Source organism: Ciona robusta, chromosome 1, assembly GCF_009617815.1.
Source record: "Ciona robusta chromosome 1, ASM961781v2".
NCBI classification, from domain to species: Eukaryota; Metazoa; Chordata; class Ascidiacea; order Phlebobranchia; family Cionidae; genus Ciona; species Ciona robusta.
Window position 1 is genome coordinate 7,891,571 of NC_143235.1, and position 22,540 is coordinate 7,914,110.

Genomic DNA, 22,540 nt, shown 5'->3' on the forward strand with positions numbered 1-22,540 from the left:
ACACACAATAGATTATTTATCGATTCGCACACTATATGTATAATTTTAGCAATTCGAAAACAAACATGGCAAGTCATGATTCTTGCACCACTGCTAAAGTTTTAACGTGTTACCTGCAGTATGTTATTTATAAAGAATTCGATATAATGTGTACTGTAAGAACATTAATTAATAAACATTGTTTCCTACAAAAGCCCAAAGGTAATAATTCTAGATTAGTTGCTGCTACCATAGAGAACTATATAAACCATAGAGAACTATATAAAAAGGAAACTGAATATATACGAGACAAAATTAAACTGTGCGAAATATTTCATCCTATTTTGTTTAACTATGATGCTACATAGGTGATTCAAGCTCGCAAACTAAAATAAAATGCCAGTTTTCATATGTTTCAGCAAGCATTCAAAGTCAGCATTTTATTATTATTTATGATTTTTTTCAGTCATTAAATAATCTTTGTTTTCGTTTAACATTAAGTTTTTACTTTTATTTATCAGTAACCGCCTTTGCCGTGCACGTTGTAGCCTGTAATACCATGCGAATACAGTCGAATAATAACATTTGTTATTATCTACCACCAAATGTGTTTTCGTACAGAAGGAGTTTTTCGTAACGCTGAAGGAACAAGTCCTAACATTTTTAGCGTGCATCGTGCTATGAATTTAAGAGTTTGAGAGTGAATGCTTTATTTAGCATGCTAATGGCTGTCAATTCGGGTAACCAAGAGAACGCATATGTCAGGTGCCGCAGCCCAGTTGGTTAGCGCGTGCCTGACTCTAACCCTGAGGTAATGGGTACAAGGCTCTTCTCTGCTACTAAAGTGGGCATATGTATCCTTGGGCAAGATACTTAACGGCAATTGCTCCAACCTAGTGGTCACTAATGGGTTATCCAAATTATCAGCCATACAAAAAATGATAAAATCTCTTAAAAATTATTACTCACTAAGTAACCTACTTCGTATACTCTTAAGCTGGCAAGAGATGTATGAAATAAACACCCAAAACGGCCACGCAAGAATAAAGTAAAAAGTTGCAGTAAAGGACCCAATAAAATAACTTATAAGTAACGAGTTGTTTGAAATAATTAGACGCGCAACGAATGTTTCATAATTTGCGATTCCTCATCAAATTTTAATCATACAAATCTAGTTTAATGGAATATTTACAACACACTATAAATTGTTTGTTATAGGGTTTAACACCCACGCGTTCAACCACCGCTTTTTTATTTATACTATTTTTAACGTGCTGCAACAATGGAATTTTTTCTGTTAATTCTTATTTTATGTTTACTTGGTATAAGCTTTGTTTGCGTAACCAAGAACGAATAAAAATGGAGTTTGTACCATAGAGATACTAATATACAATGTGTTATATATTAGTATCTCTATGGTTTGTACGGAGTAAAAAGTTCATAACTCTCTTGTTTAGAGGTACAAAACTTCGGATTCGACGCGAAGATTTCCGATTCGGCAGCTGGTCGTTAACAAAGGAAAAAGGCATTTCCTGAAGAAACAAGCCTGCTGTGACGTCACAACAGTTGAATAGACTACTTGGTTGCCGATTCGTTGTTGGTGATGGTGTTTTGTCTGTCAGCTGCGCTTTAAAAAATATACTGGACTCGGAACGAACAAAGAATAAAGTTTACACTCCGTTGCATCTAAACCTTTGTTGTAAGCCGAATTTGTTGTACAAGTAAAAGTGAAATATTTCATATTTCACTTCTAAGTAGGACATATACGAGTGTTAAAAGTTAGAGATTAAAGTATATTGTAATGTGTACATCCAACTCAGGTCTGTTTATTAAATTAGCCATTTATTAAACAATCTATATCTTCTCATTGATAAAATCGTGTATCATAGTTAAAGATAGTGGTAGTTAACAAAGAAACATGTTTCTAAGTGTAAAGTATTTAACTTAATACAAAGGACTAAACTTTAGCCAATTGTGTCATAGTTGGTATTTTGTAACAAAGTTTACAATTTGTTATTTGTTGGGGCAGTTTGAATGCTTTATAATGAAAGCTAAATTCAAAGCTATATTTTGTAAAATATTTTTGCAGAATTTTTTTTTTTAATATATATTTAACCTATATATATATATTTGACATTATTCTTTTGACAAGAAATATTTGTAGCACAATTAAAAACAGTTTACATTTTAGTTGTAATGATGGTTCACCGAATTTACTTTAATATATTCTTGCCAATGTCTGTTTTATGAGCAAAAATTGTTTGAAAATGTTTAGTTTTAAATACATAGGTTGCTGGTTGGTTTACTATTGTCATTCTAGTATATTACTATGTTACTGGTGCCATGGGTTTAATTACTGACTTGATACCTTTACAGTTTAAAGTAAAAGTTATGGAGGAATAATATCAATTTGGATTCAAACAATTCATTTCGCTGGCAATGGAGAATTGGGATGCCAATGTAGAAGGTATGATATACTGTTATATCATCTTTATTCTTTAGATAATCATAGATTAATTAAAGTTTAAATGATGCAGCAACGCCATTGTTTTCAGGCAGATTTTAGTTCTACATATTTTCCCTAGTGTTTCTGAAGTAAAGATTACACCCCTTTACTGCAAAAAATAACATTTTAGTTTTTTCTAGTTCTTTCATCTTTGGATTATAGGCAGGTTATAAAAACTACCATTGGTAATCACCTGTGCCCAACTACTTCTAAAGATTAAAAATCTGTTCTTTACAACATAAGCCCAAAGTATGCCCTATAGAAATTATCAGATTTATGACCTTATAATCTGTCTCGAGTTTAATAGTTGTCAAGTAAGTTATGCTTTACTCTGTGCAAGAGTCAATTTTTTTACTTTAAAAGTGGCGGAAGAGGGATTTTCATTTGAAGACAGCGACCGATTTGATGATGAATCTATTTGCTCATGGATGAGCGAAACTGAAAGTTTTTGCACGAATTGGAGAGGCTGGAGAAGACAGAATTGTTCATTGGTTGTTTCCAATGGCAACCTTAGCAACAGTACGTATCTCATATTTGTCTCTTCTATTGTTTGTATAACAGATTTTTAGTTTACCAAACACCATCTTTCAAAGCTTAGATCAAATTGTTTTTTTTTATGTTTAAATTCGTGTTGATTTTTGAATATGTATGTTATGCCTGCACTCATCTATTTCATTTCAAAAGCATCTAAATCACAGTAATTGATAATTGTTTTACAGGACATGTAAAATGATACAATCACAATCTATCAACAAAAACTTAAATTCATATCGATAGATTAATTTATTTGACTAAAACAATCTTTCTTATTATTAATTATAGGCTGTTTTATTTGATACTTTGATTCATGGAAATTCTAAATGAAGTAAATGATATCAAGATTATTGTGTAAAGCTGGTATACTTGGTGTATAAACTTAGAACTGAGGTTAAAATTTCAAATAAATATTTACTTTATTTTAAATCATCATAAATAGACTATATATTTATATATATATATCATATAGCGTTCGCAAATAATTACAGATGGCACAGTTACTTCCTTGATGGAGTTATGTGCACAAGCTGTTGCCATTCATATTCCATTCGAACAAGTTGAAGAGGTTTATAAACTTGTGCCAGAGAATGTTCAACTTCGAATTGCTTTCTGGAGCTTTCCAGACAATGAAGAAGATATAAGGTAGTAAAGTTCAAACCACCATACATAAAGATTAACAGGTTTCTTGGAAAAAATGGCACAAAAGAGATTACTTACTGGTGAAAATGCTCAAATATTTATCTCCCATAATTGGAAATTTGGCCTTTTTTTAATGTTTTTATGATAAAGAGTTTTATTGTTTTGATTGCAATATTAATAGATGGTGCATTAAGTAATCAATTGAAAATGCGAACCAATTTTGGTGGTCTGCCCCAAGGCAAGCTGGTGCTTGATAGTTGATAGAGCATGTTATATTTTACACCCTTGTTCTAACCATAGAAAACCCACACTGTTAAACACCAGCACATGGTTGTTTAAATGTTATAAATTATAGCAAGATTAGATTGTAAACTGGATACTTGAATACACTGTATATTTATATTCTATAGTGAAACATTAAACATTTATTATACTTTCTAAGTTGCTTCATTTTCCTGCTGTGTTTTTTTAATCAATAAAAGTTAATGAACTCTTCCACCATCCATTGTATGGGGTCAATATAATCATCTCAATATGAAGTCAAGAATCTTACCTTATTTTCTCAACAGATTATATTCATGTTTGGCAAATGGCAGTCCAGATGAATTTCTCCGAGGAGAACAACTTGTTCGTGGCAAATGTGTCCGAAATGTTCTTCAAATTGGTTTTCATCTTTGCGCCAACGTTGTCCCACCTGTTAATGCTGTCAACAAGGTATAGATTACTTTCTATTTGTTGCCAATGTCACACTGTGACCTGTCTGTGACTATTTGATTAGAAAGATTTTATTAGGGTTACTGCAGTTACAGTAATTATTAAATGTCTAACAGTTCAGTTACTACAAAATAATGCTGCTGAGCTGCATAGGATCCCAGCTTTAAAGTGTAGTAAAAATAATGACAAATACTGTGTGTTATAATTGATTGTTAGAAGATAAAATAAGTGATTGGTAATTCGGTAGAACAAAGGAGATAATCTTGTATAACATATATATAGTCAAGCGGGATAATAAAAAACAATGGGGTACTTGGGGTAAGAAAGGTTAATAAATCATTCTATTGCAAACAGCTTTTGTGGGTGAAATAGCCCACTCGATTAAAATTCATAGGCTATATTACTTAATATATGTTACATAATTATTTATCGACCGTATGATAAATATTTGCATTGAGATAGATTTGATAATAAATGTTATATATCAAGGTTTAAATAAGTCTCAAAAAGCGAATTGTTAAATCGCTAATTTGTGAGCAGACTATTAAGTCCAAGGTTAAAGTAACGGAATCAGCAGTTTGAGGTTTTCGCGATAGTTCTTTTGCGGCTAATTCTTATACATTTGGAAATATAGAATTTTTGGAATAATACTCATCATTTTATCCCCAGAATCCATGTTCCGTGGCCGTGATGTTTGATAGACGAAGAATAACTTCATGTAGTTGCAACTGTGGCTCTAGTGCTAAGTGGTGTGCACATGTTGTTGCACTTTGTCTTATTCGGATTCAACAGGTGATAGCTTACTTCATTGAAATCATTTAAGGTTTATGTACTTGTTACATTCAAATTGAAAAAGCATGAAGCTTTTAATGACATCGATTTGAAAACATATGTGTCTAGGCTGATATTAAATTATAAGTTATACGACAGCACTTAAAAAGTTAGGTTTATGTCATGTTTATTTATTGTCATATTCAAGATGTAAGCCCAATTTTGGTCATTATGTTAATTATTATAAACATTAGATTACAAAATGTTACGACTATTGTGACATATTAAAATAAAATATTTTGGCTTTGTCATAAATCTATGGTTTCTATTATGTATCGATAAACATCTTTCCACACACAGCCTCTATCTGTTTGCATGAGAGCCCCGGTATCAGAATCATTGTCGAGATTACGAAGAGACCAGCTGCAGAAATTTGCTCAATATCTGATCAGTGAGCTTCCACAGCAGATACTTCCAACTGCACAAAGATTGTTGGATGAATTGTTGTCTTCACAATCTACTGTCATTAATAGATTAAGTGGAGCACCAGGTAATATCTCCAAAAATTAAGATTTTTATTAGGTATTTTGGACTACAAAGAATTAATGCTCTTTTCTTGGAAAGTTGCTGCTTAGTTGGTTTTTTTCTTGAGTAAACTTGACTTTTGTACATTGAAACTTGTACATTAAAACACTATGTTGCATTAATATTATTTTTGCTTGATTAAAATGTAATATTAGGCTGTTGGTTTATATTCATGTTTGAATTTTTAAAAACTTTGACAAAAGCAACATAAATAAAAGAAAATCATTGTTGTTTTATTTACAGACCCAACAGCTGGTCCCAGCATGTCTGATAAAAGTCTTTGGTTTTTGGATGAGCACGCTCTCAATGACAACATTAAAAAGGCACTCGTCAAGTTCTGTGGTCCTACCCCGATAGTGTACAGTGATGTTAATTCACTTTATTTATCATCAACTGAACCACCAGCTGCAGCTGAATATTCAAGTTTACTACGACCATTGCGGTAAGAACTTTTCTACCTGCCACCCAATAAAACTTATATAGAAGTTATAGATGGGTTGTTGGCAATTAATAATTGTTTGTCATTAAAAATGGATTTAGTTGTGAAACAGAATTGTTGTATCATGCGTGATGGCTTTTAAATACTAAAACACTGAATAATGGGCTACTACTTTTATTTCGTTATTTTTTTGCAAATGGCTAGCAATACAAACAGACCTTCAAGTTCACACTGAAGAATTATATATATAGTAGGATGGGGGAAGATGGGACACCTTTTCATTCTATTTTCCCGTCAATTTTGGTAGTAAACAAAGAACATTCAACTAATTATAAAACTGTATCCTTACGACTCTCATAGACCGTTTTTAAATGTTTAAAACAGGGTCAAGATATTTATATTTTATGTGCTAAAGGTGTCCCATCTTCCCCCACCCCACTATATGTCTAAATTTAAAAAAAAATAACCAGAATCGTTAGTATGATTAACACAAACACCCAAGAGTTTTTTGCTAATTCACATATTTTCTCATGTACATTACTCATTTAAAAATATTTTTCAACCCCAGTGGAAGAGAACCGGAAGGGATTTGGAATTTGTTGAGTATTGTTCGTGAAATGTTAAAACGTCGTGATTCAAACGCCATTCCATTGTTGGATATTGTGACTGACCAATGCCTTGCGTTTGAACAGGTATGTTGCACATGCATATATAAATCTGTATGTTATTGTCAATCCATTTTTAGCAAAAAAGTTGTGTAGGATCCTATGAACCTTTAAGTTCATTAGAATACTTTTATTCATGTGTGATAATTTCATATCTTAAAAGTAGTGAAAAGTAAAAATATTTTTAATTTAATTTTATTAATCCACATTCAGTTGGTGTATTGTATTTAAACAATTGTTAAACACAATTTGAATCCAAGGTTGCAGTGTGGTGGTACAATACACGAACGTCATCATCATATTTACAAAGTGGATCAGGTTCACATTCAAGTTCACACCGACCTTCTAACAATATCAGTTCAGAGATTGCCCAACATGCAGCAGCCAGTATGTGTGACGAGGTATTTCAAACATAATATTTTTATTCATTCTCCATTCACCCATGTTTTTCATCCGGTATGAAATTCCCTGTTTAATTCAGCAAATTTACTAGATTTCTATTTTAATAGAATATACTTGATAAAGTATAAAATTGTAATGAAATTGTCACTTCACGCTTAATAACCAGATCCAGATAAACATGGCAACTCATACAATCATATTTTTTCATATATTTTTTTTTGAAACAAAAATCAATATATTTTAAAATAAGATATTGATTGAAGATACTGTATAGTCAGTCACAGCTTAATTAAATTAGTTTGGCACTATATATCATTTGGATAAAAGTATTCAGGGTTTAGGTAGAACGGTATGTAGTTGAATAAATATATGCTAAATTGTGCCTGTCTGATTAACCAACTTTTAATAAAGTAAAACAGCTGTTCTGTTTCATACATCTCATGTTAGCTTAATGGTTCACCTAGGCATAGGTAAATGTTTGAAATGTGAATACTTTTTTTGCATGGGTGTCAATTCGAACAATTCATAAGCAACCCTTTAGTTGGAGCAGTGGCCGGCACTAATCTTGATCGTTGGTTTTGTTCATAATAAGTTATTGCGATTTGTATAATAATTCTTATGCATTGGTTTTTCTAACAGATCGTTGCATTGTGGAGATTGGTTATTCTTGATCCGGGCTGCAAATCATCTGCTCGGAAAAATGAATTGAAAGCACGTCTTCTACATTTTCATGACAAAACACTGGAAATTATAAAGCGGGGAAAGTAAGTGTTTCAGGAAACATGGCTAAAAAAAACTTTGTTTTATTTAATTTATTTCTTACTTAATGTTTTTTATAATCCAATGACTCAATCAGTGGAAGCAAGAAAACATTATATATTTGGCACATACTGTTAGTATAGGTACCTTTATTTCATGATTTCTTAATAAAGTCGAAATTTCCAAGGTGGGCTTGCCTAACATGCCACACTGGACTCGGCAACTATTTCCTTAAATGTAATTTTCATATTTTTTACACACAAATTTAATAAAAATGTGAAACTGATGCGAACATCTGGGTTTAACTAAAAGAGTGAGTTTTCATAAAATAAGGATTATATTTCATCAGATACAAAGAAAGTCATCTTCTCTTGTTTGAGGGTTTCAAACCAGCAATAGCTTTCTGTGATTTTGATTGGGACACTATATCTATTAATCTATGTTCACACATTGTGCATAAGAAGTGTCAGTCTAAAGTAGTAGAGCCACCCAACACAATAAATGCACCAGAAGAGGGCCTTCTAACAAACGATAATTTGGTAAGTTATAAGTTATAACAATATTTAAAGTTATAATTTTTTACAAAATAATAATTGAAAACAGAGTAACAACCTTTACTGCTGTGCCATATTCTGTTGAATAATTAGTACAACAACAAAAGTTAATCTTTTTAAAAAAAACAATTTTTTATTATAAGGTGAGGACAGTCGTCCTATCCTGACCAGGCTGACCCCATGGATATCTGCCACTCGTATATTGTGAATACTATTTATTTCAAATGACATCCTCATTCCTAACCTGTGACCAGTTGTTTGTGTAGACATTATGCGTTACACAGTCACATACGTTGAATGTTTAAAATTAATAATAATAACAAAATCAGTTTATTAATGAAATATTGTTAACAAATTATAACAATCATTACAGTGTGGTCCTGGCACTCCTGGCAAAGCATTTTGCAAGTCACTCTCCCACCAACCAACCATCAACAAAACCGTAAAATGCAACAAACCCCATTCATCATTACAAAAACAAGATAATGGAAGTGGTAGTGATGATTCTTGTATAGAGAGAGATTTTGAAAGTCTGCACATAAGTAAGTGGTTTGCAACTAAATGGTTAATTATGTACGGTGTCGCGGTGAATGTTACTTTTCAAACTGCACGCAGAGGTGGTAACGCCATATGTTTTTTCTTTCCAAAACAAGTTGGTCATCCCATAAAATCTCACTAATAAGAAAAAACTAATTTTTAGTGGTCACTTCAGTCCATTGTAAGTTGTAGCAACAAGTTTAAGTTGCAATATTCATTATAGGTCCCGTAACATTGGAAGAGTCTCCTCTCGACTTTACATCAGATGATGGATCATCTGCTTGCTCTCCTGTACAGTTCACCATGTCTTCTGAGGATGATTATGAAAACAGCACAATTAACAATATTCCTGGTATAATACTTTCATTGATATTTTCTTTCTCATGGTGTGGTCATCATTAAATACTCACAAAACTTTTTATTAATACAAAGTGTGATCAACCCATATTCATAAGATTTGTAGACAAAAGTTTTAGCTCATACCTACACCAACCATAACAATACTGACAGAGTTACATCTTATAGTCTTTATCAATGCCTAAAACTTTGTAAGCAGGTAAAATACAAAAATTAAAAAAATTGTATGTTGGCATACTACCTTTTATCTTAGGGGGATAATTTTATGAGTGATTTCTTTTCTGATTGGTTGTCTTTTTAGACAGCATAAACGGGACCACTGGGTTCGAAGACTAATAATGTTGTTAAATGTCATTGAATATATATTTAGCCCAATCCAAGGCCTAACCAAGGCACCAGACAAGGTTCCTTAAAAATTAATGTGTAATTTATTAATAAATATGTTTTTCTAGGGTTAAAATCCAACATGAAACTATCAATAAAAAAACAAAATGAAGCAACACCCACAAACAATGAAGGTATTAATTTAGTAAACCAAATTTTTGTTACTTGTTCAACATATAAACAGTAATATGTACTTGTTTTAAACCATATACAATGCACCGATACCAAACCATATGATAAACTATCTCACCTTAATTTTTTTTTAAACGTAAGCTTACATTCTAGGCCAAATCCAAACTGTTGTTTTTCTTAAGCTTTATTATTTCTTATCAGCTTTTACTAATGTTTTTTTTGTTAAATTTTTGACCATACATATATTTTTTTTTATTCTTACAGCTTCTACAAGTAGTAAAGTTTCAACACAAATTGAGCCACCAAGTGAAGAAGATAACGAAATGATGAAATACCGCCAAGAACTTGATGCTATTTTTACAAGGTAGGTGTTTTAAATGCATTTTGTATTGATTAAAAACAACATAAAATATTAAAACAAAGGTCTAGAATTCCTTGCTTTTGTAATTAATATTTTATTGTTTTCAGTTTTCATTTAAAGTTTCATGTAACATTGTTTTAAGTTTTAGTTTTTTAATGAACAGAAAAATGAAAAGATTGTTCTAAATTTTAAAATAGTCATACAAAAAGTCATTTAAAACTCAATTTGCTGCGAACGGTGTAACATAACTGACTAACTGTGTCCTAATACAATAATGTTTTCATACAGGGCAGAATCATTATACACACATGGTAGATCAAGAGAGGCGTGTGAGCTTGCTGTGAAGTTAGCCGAAGAAATTCTTGCACAACCAGATGAGTTAATCAAGGAACCACAATCTCTACAAGTAAAATAATTTCATGTGTTTATCTAAAGCAAAGTTTTATGGCGTTCATTGAAAGGGAAATGTTGTGTGGTGAAGATCACTGCAATATTTATTTATTTTTATTAATGCTTGTTTTTTAGTGGTTATATTCTTGTTTAAATTTATAAACAAATGAAGGTAACTTATTTGTCATCTTGTATTCTGTTGTTATGTTTTATACGCCCAATTCCTGATTTCTGGCATAAGTATGTTAAACCTAACATTGGTGGCACAGTTTTGCTATATATTTTTACTATAGGCTTAGATCTTTTGTAGTAGTGTAGTTTGGTTTTAATATTTTGTTTCTCAGAATAATAAGAAAGCTTGGATCAAACTGAGCACGTCTTATGCTTGTAAATCACTTGAGCGAGCTCTGTTCTTGTGCAATGTCTTACTGGAACACCAGCGTCACCACACATTGGCTTTTCGTGTTGGTTTGCAAGGTTTGGAACTTAAACGTCTCCCAGCAAGCAGCAAAGCATTAGAGGTTAGATCAACATGATTGTGTGTAAGATTATTTGGGCTTGGGCTTTTGTGAGTATGTATTTAGGTATATTGTTTTAGAAGTTTAAACTTTCATCATTTGTTTTTAAATTCACGGGTGAGGTTATACTGCAAGTCACGTCACCAAATCTACGATTTGGTTAATAGTTTTTTCATGTTTGCCACAGTTTCCCTTTTTATTCCTTATAAGTTTAGCATCATGTGCTGCAACCAATAAGTATGGAAGTAAATGTAATAATTATCTAGCAATTGGTTAATATGTATTTAAACTGACTTAAATATTGGTAATAATTTAATATTTTTCCTTTTTTTATTTCAGGTTAAGTTATTTTATCAGCAAGGAGAATTGGCAAACTTAATGAAACGATTACCACTTGGTCAACGTGAAGTTTTAAAACTTTGTGAGAAAGCGAATGTTCTCGCAAATATTGAGGCAACTCATGACTTTCAACATGTTCTCCCACTCATGCTAACAACTTTCATATTCGATGCATTCTGTCAAACAGGTAAATATATGATGTTATTAGTTGATTAACTTGTGTGGAATCTACACCTCATTATCTTTTTTATTGTTGTATCATAGGAGAACGTTAAATAACAAAAATAGAAGTAAAGTTCTATTCTATTCTGTATGGGTGAGGTCCGTGAGGACCTGGGATTTAGGCCAGACTTGACCCATTACCCCATAGAAGTAAAATTACAATTTTTTGTTTTCATTTATGCTCTGAACTTTTTACTTGAACAACAACTGTGGTTTTTAACACTTCTTTACCTATCTTGTTTTCCAGTAACTTCACAAAGTGGCCGCACTGCTTCGAACAGTTCAAGACGAGAAATTACTTCAAATGAGCAAGAAGTTGGTTTTGCAGCTGCTGTTGCTGCTCTTGGGTTCAAGGTATTTCACGACACTGGTCTAATATTAAATGTTATAATAACATGAAACGTTTGAACGTGCAGATCAATGTGTCTGAAGCTGAGCATCCACTGCTATGTGAAGGAACACGCAAACAAAAGGGTGAACTTGCATTACAAATGCTTCTTCTGTATAAAGATCAGCGACACAAATTAAGATTGGTACGTAAGGTTTGATGTTCTAACTCTTTGATGATCTGGTGTATATGAAATACACACAAAATCAGTGATAAACAAAAATCAACGCTTACGTAGGGTTTGATGTTCTAACTCTTTGGTGATCTGGTGTAGATGAAATACACACAAAATCAGTGATAAACAAAAATCAACGCCGAAGACTACATTACACTATATATTTTAAAAAATCTTGAGAATATTTGGTCTACTTTTAAAAATATTTACAATTTTTTGTCGTAAAAGTATTAGGAATTGGATAGCTGAAATCTATGCTTAATGGTAATATTAAGTAAAGACTGTTATTATTAAAATTGTGATAATGTGTAGATTATTAAGAATGATGAATACATCGCAAATTAAATGCTTGAACTATTTTAATGCCGTGAAGTCATAATGGTTGAGTTGGCATTATAACATATTCGTATTACATATAAATTTGATTCTTTATCACAATTATACAACCTAGTTAAAAATGAATAAAATTTGAGTCAAATATTTCTACTTCATTCTTCTCCATGTTTGACAGATTATCGACAGTTTACTTGACAAGACTCTTTCATCAAACCTTCGTGCTTCATCGGCTTTCCCGTCATGCTCGAGTGCAACCACTCGTCGCACACAAACTCACACAGGTGCCTCCGATGGAAACTTACACAATGACTTCAATAATTCACCTGATCAACCTGGAAACAGTGGATATAATGTGAGTTGAAACAGAACTATGTATTTAAACCAGTGCTTTTCAATTCTTTCAACTCAAATAATAAGCAAGCAATCAAAACAAAACATTGACCACCTAATATTAAAATCCTTTTATGACAATTTTTACCAGTTATACACTAATAATTCATATGAGTAAACCACTGTAAATTCAACCAATTTAAATAACCAGCCATATTGACCCAAGAGTAGAAGATCAACATTCAGTCGATAAAATTCGAATCCACCAATAATATGTTAAATCTTACCTTACAAATATATATTGGTTGTTATATTATTTATATTTACCATGTGCTGAAAACATATTTTATACATGCTAAGGAAAATAAAACAAGCTGAGTAATTATAATAAGTCTGTTCTTATTGGTTGATTGTAGGTTTAATGTTTATTGATTATCAATAATTTCGCAAAAGTTTTGTTCCTGTTTTGCACGTTCTTTGTTTATCTCAGGTTCATAGAGAAAGTCCTCACATAAGTCGAGCAGATGAAAGCACAGATGATGATGATGTGAGAAACTTAAGACATTATGGTAAGACTTGGACTTTCCCATTCCTATAAAGTTATTTAAAATATCTGTATGTATAAGAAATTTTATGAATATAGACCTCAGATTTTTGAGCATAATTTATAATTGCCTAACAACAGGGATTTTTGGAATATTGTTACTTCAACTTTATTATTCTGTTCCTGCTGATAGAATTTTCTTATCAATTTTAAACATTGTATTCAGGTTGCCTTCATGAATATAAAACTAATAAATGTTAAAAGTAAAGTTTATTTTATGCCCCCCACCAACCATTTGTGTGGTGTGAATTTGTTTGTTATGAGAATCGTTACTGTATAACATATGGTATTCACACCTTCTTTCAACAGATGATGCTCTAAATCTTCGTGGACCTCATGGTGATGTAAAGTCCTCGAGTTGCGAGGATGATTATCCATCTTCATCCACCGTGTGCAGTCCTCCTCGAAGAGACTCCAAGTTATCATGGAGGTCGCCAACTGTTCGTCCCAAGAGAAAACAACATTGTGAGTCTAATAACTGATGTTAATTGCTATTTATGCTCTGATTACAACTAGTTATTGTATTACTACATCAACTTAACGATTATAAACTGTATCCCAATTGTTATTCATTCGGAAAAAAAACACCTACAAAGTTATTGTAACTGGGAGCAGGTTTAAATTATAAAAGGGACACCTGCAAGTCTAGAAAATTGTAAACTTTGTTTCGGTTGTTCTTTTGACTAACCTAGCAACCCTATTTTTTCAGTAAATTCTTGCATGGAAAATGAACAAATCTAGAACAATAAAAATACACTGAAACAAACTTATAACAAATATACCTAAGTGATTTAAGCACCAAAATAAATAATGTTAACTACAGTCTAACTGCCAACCACTATATTTGGATACTAAACATGTTGGTAACAATAAATGGTTTATAAAACACAGACAGACTGAAAGATAGCACAAGCAGCTGAAGAAACACTTTTTTTTATCCTGGTAACAACAAGAAAATGGATCATAATTACATTTTTTATTCATTATCACACCAGGTTTGGCGAATGTGAATAGTTCTGCATCGGAGGAAGCAATGCTGAGTGACACATCACCACGTTTACGACGTCGGAATCTCAGTAACGGGGTGAACCAGTTTTCCAACCCACCTGGTGCAGTGACAGGTGGTTCGTCGTGGCTTACACAAAGATATCCTTCGAGCCCAAGCAGTGACAGGTATAAATCATTTGACCATTTTAATAGGTAATGTTTAGTAGATGTGTTATCTTCTTCTAAAGCAGATCCTCCTTTAAAATCACAAAAAAATGGAAGAGCTTTTCTCGCTTACAATGTTTTTGTTTTAAAAATGATTTTATTTGAATTTTAACCATTTTAAACCTTCACAGTGGTAGCAGTAGTAGCGTTGAATCAGTGGGAACTAGTTCAAACGAGAACAAGCGAGTTCATGAAGTCCCACGTATCCCGCAATCCACCCGGTCCCCACCAAGACCTGTTGCTCCAGGAAGTAGCTCTGCTAATAATTCGAAGTCATTGTTCAACTACAGAAAGGTATTTGCTACACTTCCACTCGTTAAAACCCTATGTATGTACGAGTATGGATTAATTATAACTTTAAATGGTTTTTATGAACGCAAAGTGGTCTTGGGGGTTTTTATGAACACATAGTGATCTTTGGGGGTTTTTTAAACGCATAGTGGTCATTTTGATAACCAAAAAGTAGATCTGGGTTCAAAAAGTTTAACATCACTGAAACCTAAATTATTGCAATGTAAATTAACTCCTTAGGGACGAGTAGTGCAAATATGCATTTTGAAACAGGTGTTCACATAAAAGTTCATAATTTTGTTTATAGTAGGTAAAATTTCTTACAGTTGGTTTTATTTGAAAGAGGAAGGAATTATCCACCAATATAACGTTTGAAAAAGGCATCATAGCATTTAAAAGTTTTTACCAAACTTGATTTGAAAACCGTAATGTATTTTTTAAGAAGATGGTCTATATTCTGCCCAAAAATCAAGGTTTTAACGTCATTCTGTCCAATAAAAGCGATTTTATTTGATCTCTATGTTGCTCTGGGGCTTCCCCGTTTAAGTTACCGGTTAAAAATGTGGTTTTGCGTAAAAACGGCTATGTCAGCTGTTTTTGCAAGTTTTTTAGGTATTCTGAAGCAATTTTTACATAAATTATGTTTTTGTGTGTATAATCTAACTTCATTTTGCTTCTGCATGTTGTTTCTACCTTTACATTCATAATAAATCGGTTTTGGCAAGTTTTGTTGCGATTTTAGCGAAAATGAACTTTCAAAAAATGACGTCATCAGGTTATAAGTGACGTAATTGACCCCTTTGACGTCACCAATTCAAACAATCATTTTAGTTAGGTAGTAAACAAACCAGGAATCAACTTTGCACTAGATTCCTTATGTATTTTTTACCTAAAAACCCAAATTACACATAAATACAAGATTTCTGATGACGTCATTCAAAATTTGATGACGTCATCAAAAAAATCAAAATACAATCTTGTAGCAATTTTTCCAAAGAACAAAAGTCTAATTGATCTTATTTCGCCAGCACAAACACCTGTGTCGCTAGAGAGCAATATGTGACAGTCGGTCAAAAATGAAAATTTGTTAAAATATATCTCGTCCCCAAAGGGTTAATACTCCGAATTTTTCATTGCCTTTTTTGGCAGCATTCTTAATTTTCTTGAGTTATAACTCGGTTGTGCAGTTTGATCTCATATATAATATTTGTTATATTTAAAAGAACCGTGGAAAGAATTCGACCTCAGTACCCGATCTACCCAACCAACCATCCGAGGCTGCTGCTCATTTTTTCTTTGAACTTGCAAAGAATGTTCTTGTAAAGGCTGGTGGGAACAGCAGTACTTCACTATTTATGCAGGTAGTGATGTAATTCATATTCAATTCTATGTGGGTGAAGTCCTTGTTGAGAAGTTGGGAGTTGGGCCAGACAAAAATTATATAATAAACGTGTTTTATTCTACGGCCGAATGATAAGTTACAAACTTAACATATTTGGTTTAATGTCTTTGCAACTGTTGTGTTTATCTTTAAGAAATAAAAGTGTTTTTTTTGCTTTCAGAGATAGTTGAGATAATAGTTAAACTTTATGTATCCTTGTTGTTGTATTTAATTAATGTAAATTTATAGAATATAAAAAATTCCCAAATCTTTATACAGCAACCACAAGGTAACAATCAATCTGGAGTTCATAGAAACCTGGTGTTGGCAGCATTTGAGATTGGATTATATGCTCTTGGCCTTCATAACTGTGTGTCACCTAACTGGCTCAGTAGGACTTACTCTTCACATGTGTCTTGGATCACTGGTATATTACTTCTTATACTTTTATTGTTTATACGTTTATAAATAAGAACCCTTTGTTGTATATCCATGCATTTTGAGATGTTTTCTGCCTTGAGTATTGTGTTTATCTTTATGGTCAGTTTAAAGCATAATGTATAAAATATAGCATTTTTGTATTTTGTAAAAACAATGATTATATTTTGTGTGTCCAGGTCAAGCAATGGAAATAGGAAGTGCAGCTCTTCATATATTGGTTGATTCATGGGAGGGTCATCTTACCCCACCTGAAACTGCATCACTTGCTGATCGTGCATCGCGAGGTAGAGACAGCACTACTGTTCGTAGAGCAGCTGAACTTGCCCTTAGTGTTCTCCCACACGCTCATGCTCTCAATCCGAATGAAATACAGCGAGCTTTACTTCAATGCAGAGAACAGGTGCTTACAACAACTTTTATAATAAAGTGTTTTAAAATTTTTATCAATGTTCAATTCGATAATTAGTGCTGGAACAACTCTTTGAATGAGGATTCTTATTTTGTTTTTAAATTGAACCTCATATTGGTACCACGATAGAAGGCTTACAACCAGCCAAAAGATTAATTAGTAATTTAAATGTGAGATTTTAACAAATGTGCAATGCTCTAAATATAAGTGTATTTCTCATTTTTAATGTTATAACTATTAAATCAAGGGAATAGTTTTGTAATTGTTTTAATATAATCCAGGGAGCTCCCATGTTAGAAAAGGCTTGTCATGCAGTTGAACAAGCTGGTAGAGGAGGTGGAGTTTATCCTGAAGTCTTGTTTGATGTTGCTAGACAGTGGGAATGGATTCATAGAACTGTAAGTACTGGTAGCAGGTGTAGCCAAGTAATGGTCATGCTGTACACCGGTTTAGTTTTTTTAATTGCGAAGTATTATAATTTCGCTATAAAACAGTTTTTTTTTTAAATAAGAAGTTTTATAACTTTATTAAAAAAACTATATAGTCTGCCAAGTGTCAATAAGTTTATTTTATTCCATAGTTATTTAATTTTAAATCTCAATGTTATTTTTAATAAGAAGTAATAATGTACAGATGCAATAATTCACATAAGTTATAGCTTTTTATATTTGTGTATAAGATTATTTGGTAAATTAGTCTGACCGTTAAGCATACGTACAGGTGAATGAAGAAAGTGGAAATGCTGGGAATGAGGTTGCTCGTCCAGCCACTGCACCAGTCAGTGTGAACACAACAATCTCATCATCATCTAATACAGGTTGGTATGGTTTGTCATTTCAATTCTATGTGAACTTCTACTATACTGTCCTAATGCGAAAATTCTATCATATTTATTATATTCACTTGTTTCTCTGGATTGTTTTCTCATAATATATTAATATATAGATTAACCAAACTGCAACTGTTAAGCCATATGTAGTATTTAGGTCCCTGTATACTAATGTTAATCATGTCTTTCATAACAGTGATGTGTTGTAATTATGTTGGTTTATTTTTTACCCTTTTGGCTTAATAAATTTCCCATTATGTGTGACTCACTAACAATTGTCCACACTTATTGCCAGTATTACTTTTACAGAAAAACATTCATATAACATAACCAACAATTATACGATTATATATTCATGAAGGATTTTGTTTCAGCACTACCTGTTGTTACGATGGCTCCAAGGACAGTTGCACACACTGTATCTGGTCAAACCATTCCAGTATCTGTCAGTGGAGTTGTATTACCTGGTGGTGGAGTTATAACTATACAGGTATTGTATGCTGTGTTATATGATGATGAAGTTTTCTTGTCACATCTAAAAAAATGTTTTACGTAGTTTTGTTTTACATATTGTGCATAAAATTATTCATGCAAAATTTTTTTTTTTTTCTTATTTTAAATAATAATTTTACTAATTTCACTCATTTATTAAAAGGATCCAAGAATCCCCCCAATTTGTCACCCAGCCCCAATATTCCATGGTTTTGCCCCAACCATTATGGATCCACAAATTAATGGAGTGTCTACAGGCATGCCACCTTTACCACACTATGCAGCAGTGCATCTACATCCTGCTCCAGCTATCAACCTGGTAAGTTTTTTATTCCACAAATTCATGTTACCTACATGTTCGTCCTTAACCAAACAACAGATATCGATGTTCAGTGAAGCTAAAGCTTTTCTATGGTAACATATGACAGCTTTTTTGAGATGCCCTTTTTAATATACTTTTAAAAGTTTAAAATACCAAATAGTCAGGTTTAGGTCTTGTGCTGTATAGTCTGGAAGTCTACAAATAATTGGATATTGCCAATTGTGCAGTGCTTATGATCGGTAGCTTATATGAGCTGCCGCAGTTTCATTTCAAACCTTGATATAAAAGTTAAGTACTTTTTTTCGTATTAATGATGTCACAAGTGAAATTTTTCTATTTCAGGTTCCGATGCCAACTTCAAATCTTCATGCTCTTCAATATCATCCAAGTCGAGGTCCATTCCTCCCAGACCCGCATCATCATCATCAACTTCATCATCAGAGCAATCCTCAACTTCCACCAATTCCCGGAATAAATCTTCAGAGCTCGCCTATCTCGACTCAAGTGAGGAATTGTGATGCTAATTTAAGAATAGGCATCATTACTATCATTTGTATATAAGTCATTGCTGTCAGGCATAGTAGAAACAATAAATTTAAACAGCTCTCTTGTTATACACCATGTTCTGTTGTGTTTATTTCCTTCTAATCAGAATCAAACCAACGATACATTTATTTATTTATTTATTTATTGCCTGAAGAGCTGCTTTGGTGTTTTCTGTTTATAGAATCACACATTCTATATCAGCCTACCTCAGAAAGTATAACAATAATTTTTTCTTTTTATGTTAGGCCTATTCAATATTGCCTCTGCCAATCTTTTTAGTTTGTTGCAAGTAATTTCTGGTTCAATTGTTTATAAGTTAGCATTCCTTAGATAAGGTTTTTAAAAGTTAATTTTTCTTCTAATAGTTACAAAGTGCTTTCCGTGTTGGAATGTTGGCACTTGATCTTCTGACAAAGAGAACGGAAGATCGTCCAAATAATAAATACGCGAGGAACCCGCCCTATGCAAGTGATGTGAAGTGGATACTAAAGCTGTCAATCAAATTAGGTGGGGATTAGTTTAGTTTTAATAAGTAAAGTAGGATTCATAAAACCAACATTTTGTTTACAAATATCATTGACATTGTAATTCGGTTGTTGACTTACAAATGGTTGATTTTACAATTCTTTAGCTGTCCATGAGATCAGCATAATATGTGCTTAGTTGTGATACCTAATACTCAAACATGTTCACTACCTTTGTATAAGCACTTGGCAAGGTTTACACAAACATGAGATATTATGTATTCAGTGAAACTGTTTCATATAAATAGTTATACATCCTACAAAGAAACTAAAATTACAGAGTTATATAATTTTAATAACTAAGCTAAATACATGATTAGTTACATTACATAATACTTTAAACAGGAATGCAGTATGTGCAGCAGTTCTGTGTAACTGCAGTTGGTGGTGTTTCTTCTCCCTTCGTTCTGCAAGATATTGCGCTTGAAACTGCTAAATATCTCTCTGAAAATAATAACCAGCAGGTGCCTTTAGTATATATATACTTTTAAACTGTGTATTTGTTAATATTAAAGACTCCTATATTTAAAAAAACTTTATAGCTTGTATATAATAGGAAATAATGTAAATGTGAAAGATTTCTTCCGGCGTATTTATTTTTGTGATTTTAAAGGACAACATTTACATACAATTAATAGAATATTAATACCGAGGCTGCAGCACAGTGGTAAGCGTGCCTGTCTAAAGCTATATATGTACATGAGCCCTTCCACATTTTAACATAGAACATATACATGTCACGTAACAGGAAATTTGTTTTCGCAAATGTCAAAAATGAAGCATTATATAAAAGAGTATATACTACAATTTTTTTTATAAATGAAATAATATATTTATTATATTTAATAAAGTCACTCCATAATTTTAATTATGAAGTATACTAGATGTTGATGTAGTATTAAATATAGAAAAATGATCTAAAACTAGTGTTACCGATTTGTTGTTTTTTATAGGTGTGTGCTAATCTTCGTGTACCATTTCTTCATCCAATCCTCAGCAAGTGTTTACAGATGTATGTTCATTTCATTCACAACCGGTTATACCACATACATCATACAAGTGATTATGATGACTTTGTGGCACTTGTGCACACTGCACGTGGCGCATTCTGCATGTCTCCTGGTGGTCTTCTACAATTCAATGAGGTTTGTTTGTTCTAGATCAGTAGCTGTTGCATATACTGATTATATTTAGTACATCCTAAATGCTTAAGACAATATCATTATTTAATCTTACTGTGTTGTGTGCTTCAATATTTATATATCAGTTACGTTAAATCTTATAAGGCTTTTGGTTTTAATATATTACTATCATTAAATTTGGTTTTTAACTGTTCTAATGAGTTCCAGCATACATCAAGATGTTACTTTAAGAAATTGCTTAACAAAATAATTTTCTCACCAGGTATTGCAAAGTATTCGAAGGTCGAAAGCTTGCAAAAATGAACTGTGGCAAAAGATTAATACTGGTCTATCTCTTTGATGTCCAAAAAGTGACATCCAAATGTGTATTGTAACATTCAAACTTAATGATAAAGCTGGTATATCTTAATTTGTATCGCATTTAGGAAGATTATTAGTTTTTACAGCACTCAGGATGAGGCATTGTATTAGTTTTAATTTTCTATATTTATTGGATATGTGAATCTCATTGTTGGGTTGCACGTTGATTTCTTGAAGGTATTGTAACCTTCTGATGTAATCTGACTACTTTGTATAAAACAATGTAGTTTGCATGTAATTTTAAAATGAAAAAAAATATGTGGTTTTAGAAAAAGTCTGCAACTAATTACATTTTGCTGGCCATTATTTGTTGGTTATAGATTATAATCCAGGAGTTTATTCAGTTTGTATTCTTTAAATGTAACCCAATTTTCTCTGTTTTGTTTTATATGGTTAAGACTAGTAAAATTTAGCTTTATTATTGGTGTCTTAATGGGTCTTTGCCCAAAGTTAACAAAGGTTTTATTTTTATGATAACTTTTCCAACAGCTAAACATATAAATGGATTGTTGATCATAGATGATGCATTACATTTACAATATTGTAAGGTTGAAATATCTCAACATATTTTATAGTGTATCCATGTAAATTTGCATATTCTTGTTTTAAGGCATGTTGTTATGTATTGAAACATGCAAGATGGTGAATAGCTACCTCTCTAACTACCTTGAGTATATGTGTTTCTTTCACATTTTAGTTAAAGTTGTATTTTCCTCCCGAGATTTTTTTCACTTTACTCTTTGAATGTTTTTCAAAACTCAAAAGTATAACTCTTATGACCAGTTTAGTTTAAAAGTGTGTGTTTGCAGGCTATAAAAGGGACCTGGTTATTTTATAAACTATCGTAATTCACCGACAAATACAGACCATGTATTTTCTGAGACAAACCTGTTTTCAAATTCATGTGATATAACAACTGCTGCAGAACCAGTCGTACATTGTTGGTAAAATGTAAATTCCATTGTTTA

General features: G+C 32.2%; 1 protein-coding gene across 3 annotated transcripts; it reads left to right on the forward strand.

Annotated features, from left to right (window-relative positions):
• Positions 1-1,518: 1,518 nt before the first annotated feature.
• LOC149742621 (zinc finger SWIM domain-containing protein 8-like) lies at positions 1,519-22,459 on the forward strand. 3 transcript variants are annotated; one of them, XM_089890974.1, is made up of 38 exons: positions 1,519-1,678; positions 2,356-2,446; positions 2,849-3,004; positions 3,511-3,664; positions 4,231-4,375; positions 5,045-5,167; positions 5,507-5,696; positions 5,975-6,173; positions 6,739-6,862; positions 7,096-7,236; positions 7,877-8,001; positions 8,346-8,535; positions 8,924-9,092; positions 9,311-9,439; positions 9,897-9,962; positions 10,225-10,324; positions 10,610-10,727; positions 11,056-11,232; positions 11,569-11,755; positions 12,038-12,144; positions 12,207-12,323; positions 12,865-13,041; positions 13,510-13,588; positions 13,933-14,088; positions 14,619-14,796; positions 14,967-15,129; positions 16,350-16,487; positions 16,787-16,934; positions 17,125-17,348; positions 17,639-17,755; positions 18,078-18,174; positions 18,561-18,676; positions 18,842-18,997; positions 19,343-19,504; positions 19,912-20,053; positions 20,416-20,534; positions 21,024-21,215; positions 21,475-22,459. In XM_089890974.1, the coding sequence occupies exons 2-38, from the start codon at positions 2,419-2,421 to the stop codon at positions 21,550-21,552; spliced, it is 5,187 nt and encodes a 1,728-aa protein (XP_089747100.1). In that variant the 5' UTR covers positions 1,519-1,678; positions 2,356-2,418; the 3' UTR covers positions 21,553-22,459. The 3 variants fall into 3 exon arrangements, with proteins under 3 accessions (XP_089747100.1, XP_089747102.1, XP_089747101.1); XM_089890975.1 differs by having other exon boundaries at positions 1,525-1,799; XM_089890976.1 differs by lacking the exon at positions 9,897-9,962.
• The last annotated feature ends 81 nt before the right edge of the window (positions 22,460-22,540 follow it).